The 27,636-nt window shown below is 40.7% G+C and overlaps 2 protein-coding genes across 12 annotated transcripts in view; both read right to left on the bottom strand.

Annotated features, from left to right (window-relative positions):
* Positions 1-27,636, bottom strand: part of LOC110970679 (major histocompatibility complex class I-related gene protein-like) — a 163,681-nt gene that overhangs the window by 58,016 nt on the left and 78,029 nt on the right. The gene's annotated exons all lie outside the window — the stretch shown is intronic.
* LOC127535980 (major histocompatibility complex class I-related gene protein-like) overlaps positions 1-27,636 on the bottom strand; it is a 106,469-nt gene that overhangs the window by 30,691 nt on the left and 48,142 nt on the right. For 4 of the 10 annotated variants that reach the window (XM_051955039.1, XM_051955046.1, XM_051955045.1 and 1 more), the window contains one exon: positions 24,325-24,387. The exons of 2 other annotated variants lie outside the window; for them this stretch is intronic. In XM_051955039.1, the coding sequence (XP_051810999.1) occupies positions 24,325-24,387 (63 nt within the window). Of the gene's footprint in view, positions 1-6,676; positions 6,695-6,809; positions 6,915-7,008; positions 7,312-23,942; positions 23,991-24,084; positions 24,388-27,636 lie in introns of those variants that run through there. 4 more of the 10 variants (XM_051955042.1, XM_051955041.1, XM_051955051.1 and 1 more) reach the window with 4 other exon arrangements.

The following is a 27,636-nucleotide window of genomic DNA, read 5'->3' on the forward strand; positions in this document are numbered from 1 at the left end:
TACTACAGAGCTGTAGTCTCTCTCTCTCTCCTTGTGCAAGTAAAAGACCAGAGCTCGTGAGTGCTGTCTTTTCTTCCTGTGCTGTTTGTATATTCTTCAGGTTTGAACCTAACATAACTTGGTCCTTCGAGCCGGATGCCAATACGCCTGGAACCCTCAGGAGCTGTTCGAGGGAGACCGAAGTCTGTGCACAGCCCCCTGGAACTAGGTTCGGGGACGAAAGCCCTCCGTGGTTGAATTCCACGTCGGCCGGTTAAACCCTGTCCAGGTTCCGCGGGGTTCCAGGTTGACGGCATCTGAACAAAGAGAACAGCACCAGGAACGAATGACAGGTACTGTACAAATGCATTGACACTCAAAGAGTGAGTGTGGAAAGCGCTGAAGGAGTAGTGAAGTCCTGAGCTCAGGAAAGCTGAAAACTTACAGGAGGAGTAGTGAAGTCCTGAGCTAAGGAAAGCTGAAAACTTATAGGAGGAGTAGTGAAGTCCTGAGCTAAGGAAAGCTGAAAACTTACAAAACGTGTGCATGTGTTAAAGTGTGAGTGTGAAAGGACTGGTCAGTGATTGAAGCAGCGGACAGCCTGAAACCTAACGGTGTGAACGTACGACTATTGTCAGTTGAAGTAAATCACTGAGTGTGAACAGTCATTACGATTTAGGAGGATTTTGTGAAAACTCTAAAACGACTTTCAGTCCTGGGATAGGACCCCCAGTGGAAAACCGGACTAGCTAATAGAGCTGGCCTGGAAGCTTGTTTTCCAAGGGCTGAATTTTGGCTCATGAAGCATTGTTTTTCACAAATTCTCAATAAAATAATTTTGAACAGCACCACAAATTCTAAATAAAAATAATTTCGAACAAAACAAACCAAAATGGGAAATAATCAGGAAAAAAATATAAAAAATTCCCTACAAGTCAATGCAAAATACATGGAACGGAAGCATCCAGATTCGACAATTCTTGTCAGATTGGGAAAAGAAACATGGATTTAAAGGCAAACTAATAGTAGGAGACTGCACAGAGCTAGTTACAAAATTAACTGTAAAACAACAAACAGATAAAAAGAAATCAGAAGAAACCGAAAAACAGCTTCATTATGCAGAAATATGGCTGAAAGAAGCACAAAAGAGAAATACAGCAACAAACAAACAAAAAAGCTGAAGCCTGTGCAGCAAGAGCAGAAGATGATAAGATAGTGTACAAACGGAACACACAAAGACAACAACAGCCTGGTGCATCGGCAGCCGAAGGCGCCGCGGCAGCCGAAGCACCAGATAACGGACCCCCTCCCTATAACGAGGGTGAGAGACCACGACCACAGCCGACACGACTTTACCATGACAGATCACGACCACAAAGACTGAATTTAAACATTTACACTGTAATTATAAATAAAAAGGAACAGAAAAAGAAGAAGACACCCAGCATTTTCTATCAAGATGATAATGATCAAAACTGTGAGGTGGACTACAGGGACCACTAGGAGGACATAGAGGCAGAGGGAGTTTTAGAGGAAGACACAGAGATAGAGGAGAGGACTCATGCTGGACTTGTGGGGGAAAAGGACATTGGTCTAAAGACTGTCCAAACAACAAAAGAAAGAGACAAATGATGTCATTTTTAGGGTCAACCAACTACTCCAGAAGTTGGATTCCAGATTCTGTTTAGAAAACAAACCTGATTTGTATATAGGCAGTTATAGTAGCAGCAGCAGTACATGTATCCACTGATGTAGTATTCTAAAAAGATACACAAAGGATTTATAATTTCTTCAGGGCCTTATGAAGAAATGCTCTTCTGTGTTGCAGAGATGAAATATCAGTAGAGGTTTGACCTCCTAGATCAACTGTAAATGAATAAATAAATAAAAATTATTACAGTTTATTTATTACAACATTGTTTTCATTTGGTTAAATCAACTCAGCTTTTATACTGAATACTAGCTGCAATAACTTGATAATGTAACTGCTATTATGTGTGGGTAGCTTTAGATCTAAAGCCTAGATATCAGTTTGTCTTCCGACACAATTACACTTAATATAAAGTATGGTTTTAGACACTAAAAATGATGTTATTGTGTTTTTGTTTGTTTTTTTTTTAAATAGAAAAAAGGAAGAAGAAAAAAAAACTTTCTTACAAAAAGCAGTAAGAAACATGAACTGAATTCACGATATCTGCACCCAACCCGGTCTCACGGGGATTCGTGAAACTGTCATGTAAGTTTTAGTTTCGGTTTCGTGCGCACCAACACGATTTCGTCATGTTTTTCGTGCCGCTCACCACGAAATGTTTTTCGCTGTGGTAATCACATCTGAAAGTGGTTTATACCGGCGGATTCATGACGATCTAAGCTGTCCATCGGCGTATACTGCTTGTGTGATCGTGTTTGCGGCCGCCGGCCGCCGGACATTCTTGAAATTCCTATGCAAATTGGTAAGTGTACCACCGGCTTATGGTTAGGTTATGGTTAGGATTATGGTTAGGGTTATGTTTAGGGACGATGTCATGCAAAATATAGCGTTGGATTCGCCACGGTTTTACATTAAAAATAAAATATACACATTCTTTTGAAATACGTTCTGAGTGGCACGAAAAGTCCGCCGTTTAAAATACATTGGTGCGCATTTCGTGGTAAGCGGCACGAAAAACATGATGAAATCGTGTTGGTGCGCACGAAACCGAAACTAAAACTTACGTGACAGTTTCACGAATCCTCGTGAGATCGGGCTGCTGCACCACATGTGCTTCTCTTGTTTCTTACCTGTAATTTGAGTTCAGGATGTCATATGCAAGCATGATCACAGAAATTACTTTATGGTCCGGTATGCTTTGTAAGAATGATTATAGAAACCTGCAATGGACTCAGCTAAACCGGAATCTAATTTTCAGTTGTTCATACATTTAGAGATTTTGGATTTTTCAATGACAAGCTTTTATGAAGTGTGTCAGGAAATTATTTCTGTAAGACAAAGACTGCATTTTTGCTGTTAGTTTGTACCACAAAGTTTCCCAGCACAAGATGAGAACTCAGTGTTTCTAATGGTTTGCTTGCATCTACTTTTACTTCAAGGTCCTTTTTATCTCTGGAATGCAGCTCAGCTTGGTACATTTCAAACACTTCACTCTGTATGCAGTGATAAGACCACAATAACAATTGTCACACAGTTCAACAGATCAAGCTAAAATAAAATTTCATGTTGATAAAGCACAGATGTAATAAAGTATAAATGTATTATTATATTAGTATATAAACGTGCCTGCATATGTCTTAACAACGTGTTAATTTATGCAAACGAAAATACCAACACACAATATTGCTAAAATCATCAGAAATGGCACTCATTTTGTAAATCAGGTGATAGGCCAAATGACTTAGAACTTAGACATTTGCTCAAAGAACCGCTGTGCTTAACATCTACAAAGTGCAGGATTAGTAAGAGGAAAAAACACAAACAGAACAATACAAAACAGACTTAAGAAATGCATGGAAGAGACAGGACGAAAATGGCCTGATTGTTTAGACCTAGTGCAGATGTATATGCGCATTACACCAAACCAAACAGGTCTAACACCATTTAAAATAAATACATAGCAGACAGTTTGTGTTACTGCAGTTTAAACAACCTGAAATCAGTATAGATGAGAAGTGCACATTAGCAGAGTATATGAGGAAAACATTACAAGCAAGAGGAATAAAACATGCTAATGATATGCTATGCCAGATGCACCTATTTCTCAACAGGAGGGTGTCCCACCAGTCCGAGACTGGGTGTTAGTGAAGTCCAGTAAGAGGAAACACTGGTCCTCACCGAGGTGGGAAGGACCGTACCAGGTGCTGCTTATGACGCCCACAGCCATAAAGATAGCAGAGTGAGCTTCGTGGATCCACCTGTCACACTGCAAGAAACAGAGGTTCCTGGAGGAAAACTCCGGTGATGGTAAGGGGAAGTCTGACTGCAAAGGGGATTAAACCTTTTAGTAGTTAATCGTCTCAATGTCAGTGAAGAAACCAACAGATCCTTACTGTCTTTAGGGAGCAGAGTACTCTAAAGATCCTCATACATACATCCACACACTCACTGGACAAAGAACAGGACAAGAACACTGTTAGCTGATAAAAAGGAGGTGAAGTGCTGGTAACCTCTCCCTCCAGGTCATGACTCAACGTGTCAAGACGGCGGCCCTGTTGGGCCCAACGGCTGTGGTATTTCTAATCCTCATTTCATGTTTGTTAATGAGAAAAGAGATTCATAGAGGAAAAAGAAACCATGAACTCGATGTTGATGATCACCATGATAATGTTTGGTTCCAGATGGCTAATTTAACAGCAATAAGTTTGAATATGTCTGACTGCTATGTGTGCTCATTCATATCTCATCATTCACGGACCAATACATGCTTAACACCAAAACCAGTCACACTAGATGAAATTATATGTGTTGTAGCAATCTACACCTCTAATTACAACCCCAGTCACTACCTTTAAAAAATTCACTTAGTATTTGCCAAGTTGCACTAATGCCAGTGACTATGACTTGAAAAACTGGAGAATGCCTCAACATTTTAGTATAACTACTAATGAAATTAACTTACAGGGAATCACGATGGCACGCTATCCAAACACACCATCACTGTGTTTTAGGAGCTGGGCTGGGGGAGACGTGGACCTAGGCATGACAGACTGTATGACTTACTTTCCTGTGGGAGGTGTTTCGAGCCATCCCCTGTGCAGCGGTTCTTGGTGTGAGGAAGGTTGGGCAAAACCAATCAACCTCACTGCCGTGGAAATTCGTGGCAATGTGGTGGGATGGGTGTCTGAACCTGGTATGAATTCACTGCTTCCACGTGTGGGCGGGGTCCCTGCCCGACTGAGCACGTTTGGCCATAAGGTATATTTATATCTCATATCTCCCTCAGAGATGGGATGATGCATGCTACCTGGCTAAACTACAGCCTGCTGCTCTTGTGATTCCCAAATCAGATGTTACCACTATTTTTAGTACAACATCTAGACATCAAAGGCGTTCTATCCCAGACACTACTAGAGCTCCACCACTAATATCAGACACTAGAGGTGTCCTTATGACACTTTTCCCATGTACGGAACAGCCTATCTGGGAAATAGGATGAATGACATGCACTGGGAACTTGAAGAACTCACAAACACAGTTCTTCATCTAGCACACCAACTTAGAGATGATCCTGAAAAGAAAGCCATGAAGGCCATGATTCTGCAGAATAGGATAGGTCTTGATTATATTTTGGCCTCCCAGGGTGGTCTCTGTGCGGTTATTGGTGAGCACTGTTGCACATTCATTCCTGATGGTACATCTAACTACTCTCACATTGTTGACCAACTTGAACATCTGAAGGACAAGCTGACCAAGGATGTGGATAAGAGCATGAATTGGGAAGGCTGGAGCCCCTTGGCATGGTTTACCTCTGGCAGTTGGTATAACATTCTGTTAAAAATATTAACTCCAATCCTTCTGGTATGCAAGTAACACATGTTCTGTCTTTGTACTACTCTGATATCTTATGACTAACGTATGATGACTCCTCTGTATCGTATGATTGTGTGAGAAGGAAATAAAAGGACAAGGAGAGAGGCAGGCTCTCCAGAGTTTGTGGGGCTGCAGCGATGCATACTACAGAGCTGTAGTCTCTCTCTCTCTCCTTGTGCAAGTAAAAGACCGGAGCTCGAGAGTGCTGTCTTTTCTTCCTGTGCTGTTTGTGTATTCTTCAGGTTTGAACCTAACATGTGGCCACAAAGTTGCAGCTATATGTTGTTTCTAGTCCGCAGTTGTGAGTAAAATTATGAGTTCTTAACACATAGAGTTAGTTGTTGAAATCACATGTTTGAGCAAGAAAAGCTGTTTGTGGATTTACTGTTTGAATTCACTAATAATCAGCAGCTTATCAACATTATAGATTTATAAGTTGTAGAAACGGAGAATGTTGCAGCTCTGTTCTTATTTCTGTCCTCATGTTTCAGTCTCTGGTAACTGCGACTCCGTAGAGGCTCCGTCGTCTGATGCAGGTTCCTTGTTCGTCTTGCTGGTTCCTTCTTGAGACAGCTGTTTATTGAAGATTGTTCTTTACTCCTTGTTCTGCTGGAGAACATGGACGCCTCTCTGATAGTTTTAGATGTTTAATAAGAGACTAAACATTTAAATTGTCTACATTTTTTGCACAATACTGCACAGAAAATGAAAGTGGACAGACAAGAGTTTCCAACTTGGGTTAGTTGCAAAGGCTTAATAATTGCAAAACAGACTCAATAAACGGTTTTGACAGAATTCATTGGAGTTTACTCTCCTCCTCCAGTCTTCCCTGAGAGTCTGTCAGGGCAGATGAAGAAATGAACAAGTTAAATTACTGGTCAGATGCTTAGTAGAATTCATTATACATTACTAATATTTGGATACTAACAATAGGCTGGTCTTTACAGAAGGGCAAGTATTATCCCAGTATATTGTTGAGTGTTGTTAGGTTCGTTAATATCTGCAATGCATAGATGAAACAAGGATGTACTCACTGTGATCAGTTAGGATCTGAATGTCTGTCTGCAGAATCTGAAGCTAAAAACAAAACAAAGTCTGAGTTTAAAACCCAACAGACAAGACTGTAAAGATCAGACTGATTACAAATATGCGGTAAATAACAGAAAATCTTACTGTTAGCAGGTCTGAACCCTGAAATAAAGATGAGAGATGACTGAAGTTAAAATGATGGATCGATAATTTGCCATAAAGACGTTTCACAGATTTCTGCTTTGAATGTGAAGGCTGTTCTTGTGTTACTGTGTACCATTAGTCTTCTTTGTCCACATGAAGAGTCCAGTGATGCAGAGCAACAGCAGCAGACCTACAACTACTCCAATGACAGCACCAGCAGGAAACCCTGAAGGAGGAACTGGAACCAAAACACAACCCTCAGATTTCATCTCTACTGCAGAATGAGGATAAATATGTTTCATTTCCAGACTCCACTGTTCTGACTGACTTACCCCAGTTAGTCCTGATCACTGATTTGTCCAGTTTGGTGATGATGTCGTCTTTGACACCAGACAACTGAAACACACAGTCGTACTTCTTCCAGTCTTCAGGAGCGATTGATGAGATGTTCAGGTCAACACTCATCTGGAAGGTTCCATCATAGTTGGGGAGGATCTCTCCTTTGTCAACGTCCTCATGAAGCTCCTCTCCATCTTTCCTCCAGAACAAGTCGGCTCTGTCGGGGTAGAAACCTGTAGTGTGGCAGGTGACCGGAGAGGAGGGAGTCTTCTGGAGGAGAGACACTGAGGGAAGATCTGGAGAGAGAAACTGATGAGTCTTAACTCAACGTGACAGATCTAAGGGCTCTACTAAGAGGTGAGATTAGTGTGTTAGCAGGTATGTTGAGCCTAAAGTCAAAGTTTCTTTGTGTCACAAAGGTGGTTCTCCTTTAACCTGTCAGATCTCCATGGTAACTGATGCTGTGGAGCAAACCAAATTACAGTGATTTCCTGCATTGTGGGACAGTGTCAGACCTAAATACACTTCAATACAATATCATGTTTGCACATATGGAGTCAGAAGTTTAACAGCTCTAATTAACAAAACTCAGCAGGAGAGCTGGTTCTGTCCTGATTTCCTTTTTACTACCAACTCCTGTGTAACTGTATGTACTCCACTAACCTTTGTTCATTGTTTATTGTATTGTACTCTGGCAAAACAATTTCATCCAGGATTAATACATCTTATCTTATCTTATCTTATCTTGTCTTGTCTTGTCTTGTCTTGTCTTATCTTATTGTGCAGCTGTCAGTTAGATTATATAACTTGATTTTAATTGGTTCTTTGAATTAGCAGCATCCATCAGCCCTGTTTTGTTTGTTTAATTATCACCTTTTCATTTGGTAATGCTATCACTAACCAATAAATAAATTGCTTTAGCTCACTAATAATCTGTTTGGGTTGTTTTTTTGGTTGCACCTCGTTGACCCTAGACAACTGAATCATATCTTTGTCTGTGCTTTGTTTTATTTTCACTGGATGCTCCTGTGGATAGAAACAGAAGAGGTACATAACTGTGTGTATCTCAGGTTGTGTAATTTCACCTGTTCAGCGCAGAAAACTCCTCCCATACTGCATAGCCTTCTTCAGCGAGTCAGGGCACACGCGGAGTAAATTGTACTTGTAGTCATTTAGCATAGCCTCGTATGTGTCCCATGTCAGTTTGATGATGAGTGCCTCTGGTTTTGAAGCGGTCCATGTCAGTGTCTGCAGATTCAGTGACATGAAGTCTTCACCATCGTATCCAAATTGACTAAAAGCCCTGATTTCTCCGGTTTCATCGTCGAATTCACAGCCACCCAGTTGCTGTAGGATGTGGACACCTGGGAGACAGAGAGAGAGATTTTACTGATTTACTATTAAGGTTGGCTGACATGGACACAAATATGACCTCAACAATCGTCTGACTGACAGATAACTAACTACAGCCAGCACTGCTCTCGGGAGATTGCACACTGAAAAACGACCATCCTTCATTTGGTACATTATCAACACATTAACAGCTGTGAATTATTCATATTTTGTACATTTACAAACAAACCTCTGTGCTATATCAGTTTTCTGCATCTAAAATAATCTGTGCAATGTCAATATTTTTCCACTTATGGACAAATCTGGAAAATATAAATAAAATCTATGCAATATGAATATTTTTTAGTGTTGATTTTCTCTTGAAGGATTCTGAGCAATACCACTGATATGTGCAAGGTTGTTATTGTCCACATCCAGAGAAATTTGGACAATTTGAACTCGTACTTATGTATATATATATATATATATATATATATATATATATATATATTCTACTGGCATTGGTTACATGTTTACATTATCCACTTTGCTGCTGTAACAATGCAAGCTTCCCCTCAGTGGGATCAAGAAAGAGTTATCGTTTTGCATTGTTATCACAATTTACTTATCAGACAGGAAACACCTTCAGTGTGTCTGTTAGAGCTCAGAGATGCACACTGTGTTTTAGCTAGTAACTCTGAATGTAAAACTGAATTGTGTGTTAATGAGAAAACGCTGCAGTGAATTTTTAATTTAAAGGATATTTGCAATTTAGGATTGATTGTTGGCTGCTTAGCAATCAGGTTTTTCTACAATATTAACAAGGGCACGTGTACATTTATACGCCCCATAATGGTAACACATAAAAATATACACAATAGGAAAATATGGCCTATAAAGTGACAAACAGTCTGGTTCCTTGATCAGAAAAGACCCACTAATGACCAAACAGGCAGACAGAGTGACTCCTTAGAACTGATGTTACCACAACTGGCTTGATTCAGTGTCAACAGTGTGGAACAGAGACTTTGGTTTTCTGTTAACTTGTTAAGAGAGTAACACAACTCATTTAAATGGTGAAAGAGGTTTGTTGTGTTTCCTTGTGTTTTTGGGTGTTAGACAATTCCATCAAGCTGCTGTAATGTCCATGAAACCCTCATATGAAGTGTCAGTAAATACAGATATTGTGAGAAACTGGCTGTCCAGGATTTAATGCTTGCAGGAGAACTCTGTGGGGAATATTCCAATGATGTGCCTACAAGGAAAATTCTCATAGAAAACTTAATTCACCAGTAAATAATTTCATAAAGCCACCAGCTTTTCTGCCTGTAGATGTTTGAGTTGGGCAGATGTTAGCTTCACAATCATAGTAGCAGTGGCTGCAAGTCAATAAGACTTGCACCCACTGCTAAAAATCACAGAAGAAGGGCTGATATTTACTGCAGCATCTACCAACAGAGGGACAACACATTTCAGCAGTGAGAACAACCATCCATTCTCTATACACCACTTTATCCTCACTAGGGTCGCAGGGAGTGCTGGAGCCTTTCCCAACTGACTCGGGCAAAGGCAGGGGACACCCTGGACAGGTCGCCAGTCTGTCACAGGGCTACATATACAGACAAACAATCACACTCACATTCACACCTACGGGCAATTTAGAGTCATCAATTAACCTCAGCATATTTTTGGACTGTGGGAGGAAGCCGGAGTGCCCAGAGAAAACCCACGCATGCACAGGGAGAACATGCAAACTCCATTCAGAAAGATCCCAGGCCCACCCCGGGATTTGAACTGGGATCTTCTTGCTGCAAGGCGAAAGTGCTAACCACTACGTCACTGTGCAACCCCACAGTGAGAACATATAGTAAAAAAATATCTTACCTCCAGTATGGTTGAAGAGTTTCATCCAGTTGTCAATGGTGACTCTGAAGGAGTGCTGGGCGTTATAGCATTCGTTAAGGTACCACTCCAGTTGTTGTGGGTTGTCGTTTAAGAACTGTTTTAGCCAGTCCACTTTGGGTTCAAAGGTTTTGATGTTGCTGTCATAGTAACCCACATGAACTCCATCAACCGATGCAGAAACCACAAACTCTGGGAAGTCTGGGACTCCAGAAGTTCCAGTGGAGAATAATATCAAGGAGTGTTCCACTGGATGGAAAAGAAGACTTTCAGCTTTTGAGTTTTATTGTCTTTTTATTTTTGTATTTTAAAACCTATTAAATCACAATGTACCAGAAAAAAAAACATGACTATTCTAAAGACCCATTCCTATTCTATTCTTCTGACCTAATACTAGTGGTGGGACACGATTAAAAAAACTTATCAAATTCATTGCAGGCTTTGTAAGTAATTAATTATGATTAATCACATTTCATAAATGCGTGATTAAATGCGTTTTAATGCATTATTTTTCTGAAATTAATTAATCAAAATTAACACGTTAATGTTCCAGCCCTACTTTGTACTATACTCATACTAAACTTAGGCCAAATTTAATTGCTATGTTATCATTTATTTGCAGTCTGATCTGCATTATTATTATCTGTCTTATATTTTACTATATTTGTATATTTAACTTTATATTTTCCATTTCATGTGAATCATTATATTGCTTGACTAGACATGTCAGCCTGAGGCTGTGGTCAGGGTGCTGTCTCCTCCTTCGGCTCTGTTTTCTCCCTCTTTTCACTCTCTCTCTCGTACCCTCAGGTGCGCGTGGCGCAGAAGGTTGCAGCAGGTGTTTGGAGTTCGTGATTGGGTGATTTTGTGCAGGTGGACGTCGTTCAATCAAGCTGCTCTGCTCTGCTTTATAATCAGACGCCACTTTGTCTTGGATGTGGGACTGTGAACAATGAGCAGTTAGTGCTCTGCTCAGTTCTGGTCTTCAGTAATCCTGTCTTCTGCCTGCTTCTGTTCCTGGATTTTTTGCTTGGGGTTCTGCCACCCTTCCCTCCTGAAAACCACCTGGAGAGAACATTTGCTGCTGGTCAAAGTCTTGTGGCCTGCCTGAGGTGCCATCACCACCTAGGTGACAACAGCCTGTAGAGAGCCAGATTTCCCCTGAAGCCTAAGGGCCTTTTCCAAACCGCCCCCTACACACTCCCCCTATGCACTACCCCTCCATTTGCGCATCCTTGTGGGGGGTCCGCCATATTGAGGGCCATCCCAAACCGACCCATGTGGAGGGGTAGTGGGCTATAAAACCCTCCACAAGCGAGTCTGCACGGATGCCGACTTGCTGAACATGTGTAGCGCCGAATTGTGTCCACCATGGAGGAAGCAACCAGCCCGATCTCACGAGGATTCGTGAAACTGTTACGTAAATTTTTGTTTCGGTTTCGTGCGCACCAACACGATTTCGTCATGTTTTTCGTGCCGCTCACCACGAAATGCGCACCAATGTATTTTAAACGGCGGACTTTTCGTGCCACCCAGAACGTATTTCAAACGAATGTGTGTATTATATTTTTAATGTAAAACCATGGCGAATCCAACGCTATATTTTGCATGACATCGTCCCTAAACATAACCCTAACCATAATCCTAACCATAACCTAACCATAACCTAACCATAAGCCGGTGGTACACTTACCAATTTGCATAGGAATTTCAAGAATGTCCGGCGGCCGCAAACGCAATCACACAAGCAGTATACGCCGATGGACAGCTTAGATCGTCATGAATCCGCTGGTATAAACCACTTTCAGCTGTGATTACCACAGCGGGTTTCGTTGTGAGCAACACGAAAAACATTTCGTGGTGAGCGGCACGAAAAACATGACGAAATCGTGTTGGTGCGCACGAAAAAGAAACAAAAAATTTACGTAACAGTTTCACGAATCCCCGTGAGACCGTGTTGAAGCAACATACAAATGTAAGTTCCACGCATGTGCCTGCACAAAAACTGTTAAACTAACACAAATATTTAATGATTGTCGTGCAGATTTTCACAACTTTAGATGTACATGTCATTGATTAACCCTCCTGTCGTGTTCACCTCCTGCCCCTTACTTTAGTGTTCCCGGTCAAAATTGACCGGTCTGTTTTAACAGCTTTTAAACTAGCACAAAAATTTTTCACCAGAAAACTTTTATTCAACATTCTTTAACTGTGAACAAGTGACATTTAATATGAATTTATGGAAATAGACATAAAACAACTGCATTAAAAATTGTGTGTGTGTGTGTGTGTGTGTGTGTGTGTGTGTGTGTGTGTGTGTGTGTGTGTGTGTGTGTGTGTGTGTGTGTGTGTGTGGTGACACTCAGGTTAGAGTGGGCCTTGCAAATGTAGGCATCACATTTGCAGCATCTCAGGCTTGTTTATAATTCCCTCAGTGGACTCTGGTAAAAAGAGTTAGAAGCTGGACTTGATGTCATCCACACGAGATGTTGCATAGCAAGTTGGCCCTGGCGTCATCTTTATGATATTTTCCACTCTCGCTCCACTTCCTCTGTCCTGGTGGACTGAAGACCAGAGCAAGTGTCCACTCTTGAACCGGAAAGTCTCCTCAGGTGTCTGATCTTCAGATGCCTCTCCTTCTCCATCGGTTGACTGGTCTGTCTCCTCAAAGTCTGGATCAAAGTACATGTTGTCTTCCTCTTCTGAGACATCCTCCTCTATCTCTGGCTCAATTTCAGTGCCATCTTCATCCTGTCCAAAAATCTGGACCAGAACCTCTTCTACAGAGAACCTCTTGGTCAGCCGCCTACTCATTGTGCTCAGAGTAAAAGGAGTGCAAGGCAGACATCAAGCTATATATATGGGATCTGTTTGAAGATGATACATTGATGCCAATGTTTTGATACACTGATTGATACATTGATTAGTCTGGAAGGTGTGGTTCACGTGGGGGTTAGGCACAAAGGCGCGGGAAAGAGATGGGTTCACATAACAGACAGCTGTCTAGTCTGTGCGAAGATTTGATTCATTGCTTCGGTTCACGTGGGAGGAACGGCACATAAGCACGGGAAAGAGATGTGTACCCACAAAAGACATTGTTTGGTCTGAAGAGTTAGTGAGTGGCTTATGGAAATATTTTCTGTCTGATGGACGAATATATTCTGGTTACCCATTCATTTCTTATGGCGGTCACTTTTGACCGGGAACACAACAGGTGTAACAAGGTTGATTAAAACACTCAAAATTCAATGAAAGTGGTGAAAATCTTTTTTATGTGTTTAATTGCGTAGTATGGAGGATATCATGAGGCCTTGAGGCAATCAGATGTAAAACACAATTTTTATGAAGGTTTTAAGTTGTAAATCGATCTGATTTGACCCGAACACGACAGGAGGGTTAAGGCCTGCCTTGCATTTGTTCAGAAAACAGTTTTATTTTAGCGTTTTATATTTATAGGAACTGTCACAAAAACTAAAGAATTTATTCAAGTGAGAGTGTAACATGAAAAGCTTTTCAATTTAAAAAAAAAAAAAAAAGGAAATGCTGGCAAAGAAGCATGGGAGTAAGTTTCTTTTGTCTTTTCTTTGTTTTAGTTTCTTTTTTTCTTTGTACATCTGTCTATAGACTCAGGCCTCTCTGCCGCTCCTGCAAGATGCTGCTGCGAATCCATGGCAACATCCACTTCCGCTTTTCCGCCTGAGAGGTTTGTCCCAAAACTGTATTTATGCCCTACACCCTGATGAAGTGAACTTCATTCAGCTGCGAGTGTGACTCCGTCACGGAGGGGGAGTGTGTAGGGGGCGGTTTGGAAAAGGCCCTAAGTCTCTGCTGCAGCCACTCCATCGCTGCCCAAAACACTTAGAGATGATTCAGTAAACTGGACTGGTCGAGCCTGGTTTCCCCTTCCATTCTGAAATCTGTCCCTTCATAGAAGTCTGGTAAGTCTCTGTTCCCAAGCATTAACAGACTACTGTTTTCTGATGTTAGTATTTACAGTTTGTAATTTGTAGCCTGTCATCTTTGATTAACTTTCTAGTTGTGTAAATACTTGTTAGTTGTTTTAGGATTACTGTGGGTGTTAATTCTGGTTCTGTGTAGTTTTGTATATGATTTGGGATTCCTGCCTTGGTGTTACCAAATGTGGTTTTCTTTTGTTTGTAACTTTTCTGCCAGCCCACTAGAGGGGCTCAATCTGTTCCTTAGCTTCTGGGTTGGTTATTTCTAGTTGTTTCCTTGTTTCTAGTAATAGTAATTGTCATACTGTATTTAAAAAAAAAAAAAAGCATTCTAAACTTTCTGTGTCTGTAATCTCTTCCCTGCATCTGAGTCTCTGCACTTGCCATAACAAAACTAAGTGATCTAACACTTTGAATTTTACAATTTCAAGACATGTTGGCAATATTATAATGGTACATCTGAGTATTTTACTTCTATTTCTGTGCTTATTTCTGTCCTTGTGCTACTGCAACATGTGAATTTTCCATCTAGTGATCAGTTAAGGTTTATTTCATTTATGATAATACTGAAAGCTTCTTATGAGACATTACTGTCTTCTTTAGAAAAAGGCAGACAGAAACTCTTTAACAGACCCTTCTCTCCACCTCACTGACTGAATCCTCTCAGTCATGACAGCTGCAGCAAATGCATGCCATCTTTAATGCACCGATTTAATGGCGATATAAAGATGATATTGAACAATAAAATGTCCTGATTGAACAGAGACACATTAAGCTGAAAATGTGCCAATAAGACTTTTGTGTGGTTGTTTTTTTTTTTGTTTTTTTTTGAAGTGACATTAAAAACATTGTGCTTTGCAGACCATAACTGAACAAACAAACGGTACCAGGAAGAAGGAATGGTTAACAGTTACTCTGAGATCTTACCTGAAGATGTGACGTGACAGAGTAAAGCCAATAATTCCTTCATTTTCTTTTTGGAAGTCCTGAAAATAAAGAAATTCAGTTAAATAATCACAAAAAGATACAGAAAATGGGGCATCTTTCACTATGTCACACTATTCACATAGTCTTCTCATCAGAAATTCAACTCGACTGGCCCAGTGTACTCAGATGTCTTATTAACATTTACTCCTCAGGCTTGTCCGCAACCACAGAAATAGAGGACATAAAAGAAACATTTCAAATGCACATTGTAGAGTTTTTAAAAAAAGTTTCCACTGGAAAAATGTCTCTAATCAGACGGACTCAATCTCTCAAGCTAGTTTCAGACTATAGACAGATCTAAATACACTAGCCTGCAACAGCAATGCCTTAAGTCATCCATACCAAAGTTCTTTGACAAATATTACAAAAAAAATGAAACGAGTAAAAGTTAGAAGTCGCAGTTACCGTGTGTGAACTTCTCAGTCAGAGCTGAATAGTTATTTTGGACCTTGACGTTAGTGTGTTCATTAACTCGACGGTCTTAATGTGAACTAGGCGTGTCCAAAGTCCAGTCTGGAGTGAAGGTGGGTCAGATTTTAGCAACTGCAGATTTAAATACAAAAACAAAAAAAGTCGACTGAGAGCCGCCACTTCCAGGACAGGTGGGAATTGCAATATTTCTTCACTGAGATGCAAAACGATTGTTTTCCCAATTTGCCAAGATACCGCTGCCATGTATGAGGAATTCAATGTAAAGAGACTAGACCAGTCAAAACAAACATATTTATTCTTTGGAATTTTGAACTGACTTCTTGAAGAACACAAATTTAAAGCTTTCAGAACATGTTTATTCAATATACCCTCCATCAGCCATGATTAAGGCCTCGATACAGCCTCTGCAAGTTGGAAATTGAACCAAGAGATGCTCATAACTGTTCAGAAGTTTCTGGCAAAAAGAGAGAATGCAGCAAATACTGGTGCACAAGCCTCAGTTTTGTGCTTAAGATCTCTCAGATTCCGGCACTGTTCAAAAATTGCAAACAAGTGGATTTTTAAAAGAATAGGAAAAATATATCTCTTGAACATAGGATCTATTTGATGTTGTGGTGATAATATCTGAATGACACTACCAATGCCTAGAAAGCTTTTATATGTTAGCAGAAATGGGAGTTATGGCCAATCAAAGTTGACACAGGTAAAAAAAAAAAAATTCCAAATGGCCAAATGAACATTTTGAATCACGGGAAGGCTGATTAAATTTGGGAGAGTAAGAGATTGAAATATATGAATGGCAGAATGATTTTGTTAAGACCTGGGGTCTGTTTCACGAAGCAGGTTTAACAAACTCTGACTTTAATCCTCATCTCTGAGTTGATACTCTGAGATAAGAAACTCTGAGTTTTCGGTTTCACAATGGCTGATTTGATTTGATTTAATCAACTCGGAGTAGTTTCACCCGGAGTTAAGCAACTGCACCATAAATATAAAAAGACAGCATCAATGGAGCCCCGATTTGACAAGTCACCATGGCAATGGGGAAGAGGAGAGCTACGTTTTTTACACCACTTGAACTAGACATCTTAAAGCGAAAGATGAAATATAAAAACATTGTTCAAACAGGTCAGACCTCGGCATTATTTCATGGAGCTACCTCATTTCAATCATGTTTTACATTTTGAAGTACCCTAAATATTAAGTGGCTGTTTGTGCAGTTGTTTTATCCACACAAAGCCTAAATGTCTGCATCCATATCATGTTCTGTTAAATAATTAAGCCTATTTAAACTAACATAGACTTCTGTTCAGCCAACAGAAAGAAAGGAGATCCCCGTAGAACAGGTGGTGGCTCTGCACCGCCACCTCTAACGGAGGCAGAGGAACTGGCCCGAAGCCAGAATTTGAGAAGGCCAGTGGCTCAGGGAATCCCTGGAGGGAGCTCATCTTCTGAGACCACCCCCCAAGACACAAGTGCTTTCATAAAATGTAATATGCCAGTGTGTGTGTGTGTGTGTGTGTGTGTGTGTGTGTGTGTGTGTGTGTGTGTGTGTGTGTGTGTGTGTGTGTGTGTGTGTGCGTGTGTACGTGTGTATTTTTTAAAGCATATTCATACAAAGATTTATTTCTCTTTTGTAACTTTTATTTCATTTGGCCCAACAGATTCTGATGGTGCTATCTGTTTGGTGGAGCCCCTTCACACCACAACAGACCTTATAATTGTAAGTAGGCAACACTCCAAAGATTTATCCAAATGGTAGTTTAAGTGTACTGAAACATATCACTGATCTAGGATGAAGAGGATGAAACTGTGTCTGCTGCCTTTACAGAGGTGGATCCAGAAAGGCATATAGACAGTGGTGGCTGGTGGTGAAATTTGTTGGGTGGGCTAACAAATGCATAATACCGATTAAATGGTTAACACAGCTGCAAAAGCAACATCACCTATGATACACACAGTTACATCAATTACAGGTACACTATACTTTTTTAGTGCTCTACATCATCACTCTCTCTCACTCACACACACACACACACACACACACACACACACACACACACACACACACACACACACACACACACACACACACACACACACACACCACTACAAAACGTGTTCCAACTGCAACGACTGCCCACAGATAGCCTGCTGCAACTGTCTTATTACAACTGTTTGGCGACATGTAGTGCAAACCAGGCCTTCAGTACAACAGATGACCTCAGCAAAAACAAGGTGTCACAGTCCTTTAACAGGTCAACATGGACCTACCTTATTTGAAAAGAAGCTCACATCGACGGCCGATGTGATCCCAGTCTCTTAACTTCCAGCTTTTCCTCCAAAGACATTGAGGAAAATGGACATGAAAGCAAATAATCCACCTCGTTCATGCTAACGCCCGCCATAGCTTAATCTTTTTTCGCTGCGTCAAAGGCCTGTGGGCTGACTGAAGTTAGCCCACATGATCAGTAAATCACGGGGGCGGGACACAACACCTGTCAATCACTTACAAGAACGAAATGAATGAAAGCGGACTGTATCTGCTGGGGCTGTAAAAAAAATAAGCCCATTTAGAGATATTCTATGTTTTTGTTTTGACTGATTGGTCAACCTTTGTTTTCACCTAAACTTAAAACAATCTGTTGTAAGTTATTTGAAAAATAATTTTCTCATCTTTTTTGTGTTGGCCTGGGAGGGCTTAGCCCTGTTAGCCCATTTATACCAGCCGTCCCTGCATATAGAGGTATGTTACTGATAGTTCTCTTCCCATTCACATTTCTTAACATTCTGGTGGAATATAGACTGTGACATTTAGCCTGCACTGAAGTAAATGCGCCCTGCGACAGACTGGCGACCTGTCCAGGGTGTCTCCCGCCTTCGCCCAAGTCAGCTGGGATAGACTCCAGCACCCCCGTGACCCTAGTGAGGATAAAGCGGTGTATAGAGAATGGATGGATGGATGGATGAAGTAAATGCACTTTCTCATCCTTTTTAACAGAGCATGGCTGGACAGCAGCAGGATGGTCCCTCAACTTCCACTGCACAGATTGACACAGTGAGATGGATGTTCAACACCAGAGGTTCATTCCATGGAATAAGCGGAATCAGCATTATAAGTACGCATGCGTGGTGCTGGGTCAATAAGTTCCGGGTCAGAGTTCAAAGCTACCCACCGTGTCAACAAAGCCCGATTAAGTGTCATAGTGGAACAACTGACTATACATTGCTTAGGGTCAGTTTAGGTAACATGCCAGGTTTGCACTGTTCAGTGCGTGGCTGTACCAACGGTACACGTGGGCTAAACAAGTGGATGGAGGAATATTGCCATATTCACGAGTGCAATAAGGGAACCTCACGCTGTACATGCTGTACATCCAGACTTATCCCATTTCCAACTGAAAGAAAAGATCAGAACGTCATGCTGAATGGATTAAATTGGTAAGTTTGACGTAAGAGCATATATTTTTCTAACTAGTAATGCTGTTTGTTACCAGTATGTAAACTGATTCTATGCTTGTAATAGTAATAAGTCTGTGTGTTCAGGACCCATATAGAGCTAAAATGTAGTAGCCTGTATGTCAAATACCATCACTTTGATTTTACTATTTGAAACTCACTGAATTTAAAGTTATTTTTTGTTTGTTTGTTTGTTTTATTTAACTTATACATTTTTTAAAACTGGCATCTGGTTTAAAACAAACATTTTATCATCTGTAACAGATGTAACTTGTCATGTATACACACAGCCTAATTTTTATTGGGTTTATACCTTTTCGCTATTTTTTATCATTTTAAGTTTTAAATCCAAAAATTGTATTTATTCTAGAGTGAACAGGAAGAACGTAAAAACTGGACACCAATCAAGAACAGCCGAGTCTGCTCTGTGCATTTTGTTGATGGTGCACCTTCCACCTCCTTTCCAAACCCTACATTGAATCTAGGTAAAGTGGCAGAGCCTTTTGCAATGCTGTGTTAACTGGGAATTTGTAAGGGTAGCCTTGATGTAATGTATTGTACTTTTTATTGGGGGTGGGGGTTTGAATATCTGCCTGTTTAGTCATTAAAACAGGGTTTGCATTTCAATCTTACTGACATGCCTAAGGTTGCATTTTTCTTCATAAATTGTTTACATCTGCATATTATTGCATATTTATAACTTGGACACATTTACTATTAAAGGCCTAATTCTTTCAGTGGCTTAACATGACTCATAAGTGGAACTATGCTTTCATAAAAGAGAAGTAATAATCACCCAGATTACATAATTTGGAGGGAGAGAGCAGCTGGCTTGGCTGTAGTCGACTGCTCACCTGGAACCCAACAAGTCTTTGACACTCGCCGGGGCACGGGGGGAAGTGGACGGGGGTCCGGACCAGATTTAGATCTGCATGTATCCAATTTGGTTGTTTGGGCCAGTAAAAACTTCCATTCTGGTGTTGTTCCTCACAGGGAAAATAGAGTACAGTAATGTTCCCTCAGTCAGCATTATTTTTAAGATCACAGTTCCGTAATCCTCAAACACTGCAGAAAAAGCAGTACTTTCGTCCATAATTCCAATAGAACAGTTATTCCTTTGCAGATCATGTTGAATCCCCCATCCGAGTTGCGTGATAAAATCCCCTTTGCTCAGGGCATTTCTACTCTGGTTTGCATCGAGCGACTACCACCCAACGACTCCCAACTTGCGTCTCGATCAGGTGTAATTTAAAGTGAACTGAACCTTTTGCATATGCAATGACTGCACCCTTAATTAACATAGCAATGATCTCATACTAAATTAATTTGAGCAATAACTTCATCTCTACCCTCTCCCAACTCGCACACTTGTACCATGCACCGACCGCATGGACACCTCCACTTTTAAGGAACTGAAACTATCTGCCCCTCGATCTGTCCTGTCTGCAGCTCAGAGCAGGCTCCTGATCAGGAAATGGAGAAATAGATGTCAGCCTCCAAATGTTGCTGGCATTCCATTGTGCAATCTTTTGGACAATGTGAACAGACTTATAAAAATCCCTAATCTAGTTTGAGTTTAATCTTTACTGTGAACACTTGACCCTAGTTCACCTTAGCTCTTGACTTTTTATCTCATTACCAGGTTAAAATCCTTTAGTTTAACAGTTATCAGAACTCTTTCTAAAACATCTTAGTTTCATTCTAATCAACTCTCTTAAAAGCATTCCCATTTCATAAAGCATAAGTTCCTCATTTTAGTCAAATCTATCAAAAACATCAGTTTCCTATGGTAACCAAAAACATCATTTGTCACAGTGAGTTGCTGTTCCGACTTTGTTACTGCTTAAAACAAAGATTCTCAAGACAATCTTTCAAAAATAATCAAACCATCACTTTTTACAGTGAGACACTCTTCTGATTTTTACACTGTTTCAAAATCAAGGAACGTAACAAATAGACATTTGGTGAGTTCAAACACATTCATTAGGTTATGGCATAATCTGATCATAAGTCACAGGTTATAATATCACAATGTTCCCTTAATTAGCTGTTGTTCTGTCAGAGTCTCCCTCTTGTGGCTGATTCTGGGATCTCATATCTCCATGCTTCACAACACATCAGGTGCTTTAAAAAATGTCCATGTGTTATGTACGATTTTGGTTCATTTTAACTTTCTAGTGATGTTTTCTACACATTGCACTTTCCCCGTTGCTGTTGTAACACTGCAGATTTCCCCACTGTGCAATTAATGAAATCTTCTCTTTTCCTAATATTTAGTGTGTCTATTTTAGTTTATTTTTGCATTATATTCAAAACACAAATTAGCTGTGATCAATATTAAAAAATCAGCTCTCTGCATCCATGAATTAAAAATTTTTGGTAGAAAAACCATAGCTTGCAAATTGGTACACTGGTCTGATTTTGACCCAAAAGCTGAATGTGGGAAATTAGATGAAAGTTATCAAATCAAAGTCTTTATTAGGTGAGCCAAAGGTAATGAACAGGTGATCTGTCTGCATAGAAACAAATCCAACTAAGGAAGCAGAAAAAAGAAAAGAATAAACAGCATCCAAACACTTAATATGCAGGTAAATATTTTGAAAAACAATAGATAAAAGTCATACAAAAGGAGTTACCCAAACCAGAAAACGCAAGGAAACTACTGTTTTTTTTAAAACATAGATGAGCCTCCACCTCATCCATCCATCATCGTTTCACCACTTAATCCTCATCAAGGTCATGGGGGGCTGGAGTCTATCCCAGCTACTTGGGGTGAAGGCAGGGGACACCTGGTCAGGTCACCAGTCTATCACAGGGCTACAGAGACAAACAATCACATCTGAATTCACACCTATGGGCAATTTAGAATTATGACTTAACCTCAGCATGTTCTTGGACTGTGGGAGGAAACTGGAGAACCCAGAGAAAATCCACGCATACAAACTCTAAGCAGAAAGATCCCAGGCTCAGGCTGGGACACGAAGCAGGGATATTCTAGCTGTGAGGGGACAGTGCTAACCGTCAAGACACTGTGCAGCTTTATGCCATACGGGGAATCTATATTTAAAGGATCTGTGGAAGAACCTGTGGCCTGGAGTTAATGATTCAATATCCGGTGTTTGATATTTGAGGCAGAGCACAGCAGATAACTGAGCAGGAGACATAAAGGAGAAAGAAAAAAGAGAGAAAAATACCACAAATACAACAGCAGCCGCCATGACACCAATATGTATTTGGACAGTGATGGCAAGCAAGTAGACATCGTTTATAATCTGTAAACCGTATGTAAGGCAGTAATTAAAACACACCACTCGGTGGAGGTGTAGCACTGTATGTTGTTGTTGTGCTGATCCAAGCAATACAAGCTGTCCTTTCCAAGACACCGTTGTTTACAAGTGTTCTGCAGAGGGCGCCATGTTTCACTACATGTTATTTTTTTCCCCACTGTTGTTGAAGGTTGTCTGTGCATGAACAACAGGCAACAATTCAAACCATTCTCCATCACAACTACGAGCCCTGCTGTCTGATCCTCTTCTCTCTGCATGACAACCTGCACCCAGATACACCAAGAAACACAACACAGAGCTACACAGGGTTTGTGGAGAGACGTCCCACATACAGCAGACACATAGGACCTTTGGCTAACACATCCTTCATAGATATTTATCCTTGAGCAGAAGAAGCAGTCTATTACAGACATGCAGAATGTGTTCAAACTGTGACAGTAATCATATAAAGTTGCTCTTCTACCTGTGGCTATAGTGTTCCTCTGTGTAGAATTATGACCATAAAGTGACAGCTATATGTTGTTTCTGTTCCATAGTTACATTGTGAGTAAAACTATGAGTTATTAACATTTAGAGTGAGTTGTTGAGATCAGATGTTTGAACAAGAAAAGTTGTTTGTAGATTAACTGTTTCAATTTACTAATAATCAACACCTTATCAATAATATAGATTTGTGGCTCTGTCCTTATTTCTGTCCTCATGTTTCAGTCTCTGGTGACTGTGATTCAGTAGAGGCTCCATCATCTGATGCAGGTTCCTTGTTCTTCTTGCTGGTTCTTGTTCAAGACATCTGTTTATTGAAGATCGTTCTTTACTCTTTGTTCTGCTGGAGAACTTAGAACCAATCAGATACGTCTTATAGTTCTCCATGATGGATAAGACACTAAACATTTAAAGTGTCCACATGTTTTGTTTCCAATTTGGGTTAGTTGTAGAGGCTTAATAATTGCAAACAGAATCAAATACGCTGTAAGATAAAGGTTTTGAGGGAATCCCAATTTCACTGGAGTTTACTCTTCTCCTCCAGCCTTGTCTGAGAGTCTGTCAGGACAGATTAAGAAATGAACAAGTTAAATTACTGGTCAGATGCATAGAATTCATTATACATGACTAATTATCAGATACTAACAATTAAAAGGTGTAATAGGCTGGTGTTTACAGAAGAGCAAATATTATCTCAGTATTCTGTTGAGTGTTTTTAGGTTCGTTAATATCTGCAATGCATAGATGGAACAAGGACATACTCACTGTGATCGGTTAGGATCTGAATTACTGTCTGTAGAATCTGAGGCTAAAAAAAAAAGAGTTTAAAACCCAACAGATCAGACTGATTACAGATCGACAGTAAATATCAGAAAATCTTACTGTTAGCAGCTCTGAACCCTAAAACAAAGATGAGAGATGACTGAAGTTAAAATGATGGATCAATAATTTGCCATAAAGAAGTTTCACAGATTTCTGCTTTGAATGTGAAGGTCGGACAGCTGCTCTTGTGTTACTGTGTACCGTTAGTCTTCTTTGTCCACATGAAGAGTCCAGTGATGCAGAGCAGCAGCAGCAGCAACAGTAGACCTACAACTACTCCAATGACAGCACCAGCAGGAAACCCTGATGGAGGAACTGGAACCAAAACACAAACCTCAGAGTGCATCTGGACTTCAGAACAGGGATAAATATGTTTCATTTCCAGACTCCACTGTTCTGACTGACTTACCCCAGTTAGTCCTGATCACTGATTTGTCCAGTTTGGTGATGATGTCATCTTTGACATCAGACATCTGAAACACACAGTCGTACTTCATCCAGTCTTCAGGAGTGATTGATGAGATGTTCAGGTCAACACTCATCTGGAAGGTTCCATCATGGTTGGGGAGGATCTCTCCTTTGTCCACGTCTTCATAAAGCTCCTCTCCATCTTTCCTCCAGAACAAGTCGGCTCTGTTGGGGTAGAAACCTGTAGCGTGGCAGGTGACCGGAGAGGAGGGAGTCTTCTGGAGGAGAGACACTGAGGGAAGATCTGGAGAGAGAAACTGATGAGTCTTAAATGAACGTGACAGATCTAAAGACTCTACTCGGAAGTGAGATTAGTGGATTAGCTGGTATGCTGAGCCTAAAGTCAGAGTTTTCAGTGTCAAAAAGTTGGTTCTGTTTAAACCTGATAGATCTCCATGGTAACAGATGCTGTGGAGCTAACCAGGTCCAGAACAGGTTCTGTTCAGAGTTCAGATTTCAATCAGCTGTAAGAAGCATCTCCCTTTAACCAAAGCATTAATAATAAGCGATTATTTATGAGTGATACAGATTCTCAGCTGAAGGAAATATTTCATCTGTAAACCTGTTGATCTGTACTTTACTAAAACCACTGAATGAAGGCATTACAGTATCACACACTGTATGCATCATGTTGCCATGGGAACCCAACATGTATTTAGTTGGTGATGCAGAAATTATATAAATATGTTTTTATGTTTAGTTCTGCTACTATGGCAGCTGATGAAACACAGATTAGAAATGTAATGAATTTATTAGTATTTACTACAGAGAATGTTTAATTAGAAACATTAATTTCATTTTGATTTGGCCTCAAATTACAGTGATATCCTGCATTATGTAACAGTGTCAGACCTGAATATACTTCAATACAGGTCATATTTACATATATGGAGTCTGAAGTTCTGCGATAATGTTCAGTAAATCAGCTGCATTGATTGGTGAAATTAATATACAAACACATTTAAAAGTTGTTTTTTTTTTTACCAGTTTTTTACCACTGCTTTGCTTCATTTGGAGTAGCAGTGCTTTATAAGGTCACATATTTTTATATTCCTCATTTTTCTCCATTACAATAACCTGCTGACTGAAGCAGCTACATATGATTGCATCATTTTGTACAGAAGAAGAGTCAAATAACATGTTTAACATCTCCTTTTATGTGAATGCATGAAGTGGACAGCAGAAAGTCTGAGTTAACAAAGAAAGTTGATAACTACCTTCGTGTTACCTGTTAACTCTGACTGAGGTTTTGTTGAGCCAACTAACACAAAGAAAGCCCAGCTATGTCAAACTGGCTTCATAGTATACCTCTCTGGATGTGTTGTGTGTCTGTTACAGCCCCTGGTGAGCGTAAATTCATGAATGGTGGTGCTGATGGTTTGTGCTGACTTTCTGGGCTGAGGAGCTCCACAGCCCACCTGTCTCCAATCATCGATGATTGACCTGGAGCTTCAGACCTGCTCTGAAGCTCGTTCCTCTTCCTGCCTAATGCCGTGCCTGACTGGACCACCACCCAGCTCCCTCCACCTTCATCCAATCCAGCTGCAATAATCACTACACCTAGGGTTTTAATCTCACCTCAGTGCTGCCTGTGGCTTGTGCTCTTTGTAAAGTATGTAGCTTCTCGTAGGTTGGTTACCTAGGTTCGGAGTTATCTGTGTCTTTTGTTTTCTGTAGGTATTGAGAAATGACTACTTGTAGCTAATATGTGCTTTAAAGCAGTGGTTCTCAACCCTGTTCCTCAGGACCCACTGTCCTGCATGTTTTAGATGCTTCCCTGCTCCAACACACCTGATTCAAATGATCAGTAGTGATGTTACGCTCGAGCCAGTTTGCTCGACACAGTGCCGAGCTTTTGAAGCCAAAGTGTTCCGAGACGGTGTTTCGATCCCTGCTTCAGCACGCCCACAATCGACTATCGAGAATGAGGCCTCATTACGTCACATCGCGTGTCGTGGTGCTTCGAGCGAACTTTGAAGGGGTTGGACATTTCAATCTGTCCAGGTCTTAAAAGGCATAGGGGTTTGATTCACTCCTCAAATTGTGGGTTTTTGGGAGGAGGAGATCACGCTAGTGCATTTGCTATTTGTCATTTTGAGAGAAGTTAGGGAGAGTATACATTTAGTTAGAATTTAGTTTAGATATATCTAGTTGCATTTCATACATTAAATAACACACAGATACATACGCATAGATTCACACATACACAACACACATTCATTCATAGAAACACACTACACATATATGCACACAAACATACATATATAACGTTTTAAAACATTTATTACAAGTTCAAAGCAGTGTGAGACAAGCAGTCCTGAGGCTTTTTCATTTTTTCCACTTAGGTGCAGTTCAGACACAGGACCAGCAGATGTCACTCTTCTGGTTGTGTCAAATGCTTCGAAGCAATGTGTCATTCTTGAAGCAGATGTGTCAAAGTGGTTCATTGCTTCATGAAGCTTTGATTTCACCATCACTAATGATCAGCTTGTCATGATGACGAGCTGATCATTGAATCAGGTGTGTTGGAGCAGGAGGATCAGGCTTTGGTGGTCAGATCCCGTCTCGGCGCACAGCTGGGAGAAGAGGCGAGATTTCAGGGGTCTTGATTTGATGTAATTCACCATCTGCACAGCCTGATCCAGCACCTCAGTCAGCTCCGAGGGCATGGTTTTGGCAACTAATGCCTCTTGATGCAAAATGCAGTGATTTGTCACAAAATGTGGGTTTTCTGCTTTTACCTTGGCAATGAATCCTTTCACTCTCCCCGTCATGCATGCTGCACCATCTGTGCAAAGACTGACGCAGATTGTTCTGAATATTTTTTCTCCCGTAGTATGGCTTTCTATTTCTTTACAGAAGAAAAAAGTTTCTTTGATAGAGTCATCATCAACATATCTGATGTTTGCCAGGAGTTGGGCAGCCCCACTAATGTCAGTAGACTCGTCTATTTGGAGAGAAAATCTGCCGCTCGCCTGTAGTTTCTCTGTTAAATGTTGCTCAATGTCTTCTGACATGTCGTCTATTCGTCTTTTGATTGTATTATCGGAGGACGGCACTTTGGAAAGCTCATTTGCGGCATCTGGACCCAGCATGACACCTGCAATTTTTTGGCAAGCGAGGAGAATGAGGGTCTCCGCTATTGTGTGAGGTTTCTTTTGTTTTGCGATAAGCTCAGCCAGGACGTAACTAGCCTCCATTGCCTTTTCAGACACTTTCACACAATCCAACAAACGATGTTGCTGCCTCTGGTTTAGATCCCGTGCTCTTTTAAAGTAGGCTAAGTTTCTCCCAGTATGGGAGGGATGTTTGGTTTCCAAATGCCTCTTCAGCTTGCTCGGAACCATGTTAGCATTAGCTAACTTCTCCCGACAGAGAACACACTTGGGCAGGGGAGTGTTGACATCCCCGGTCCAAATGAAGCCATATGACAGGTAACTGGTCGTCGGCAGTCTCTGTGCTGATGGTTGGTGGTTTGCTCTGCACAAGAAAT

Source organism: Acanthochromis polyacanthus, chromosome 11 (assembly GCF_021347895.1).
Source record: "Acanthochromis polyacanthus isolate Apoly-LR-REF ecotype Palm Island chromosome 11, KAUST_Apoly_ChrSc, whole genome shotgun sequence".
Lineage (NCBI taxonomy): Eukaryota > Metazoa > Chordata > Actinopteri > Pomacentridae > Acanthochromis > Acanthochromis polyacanthus.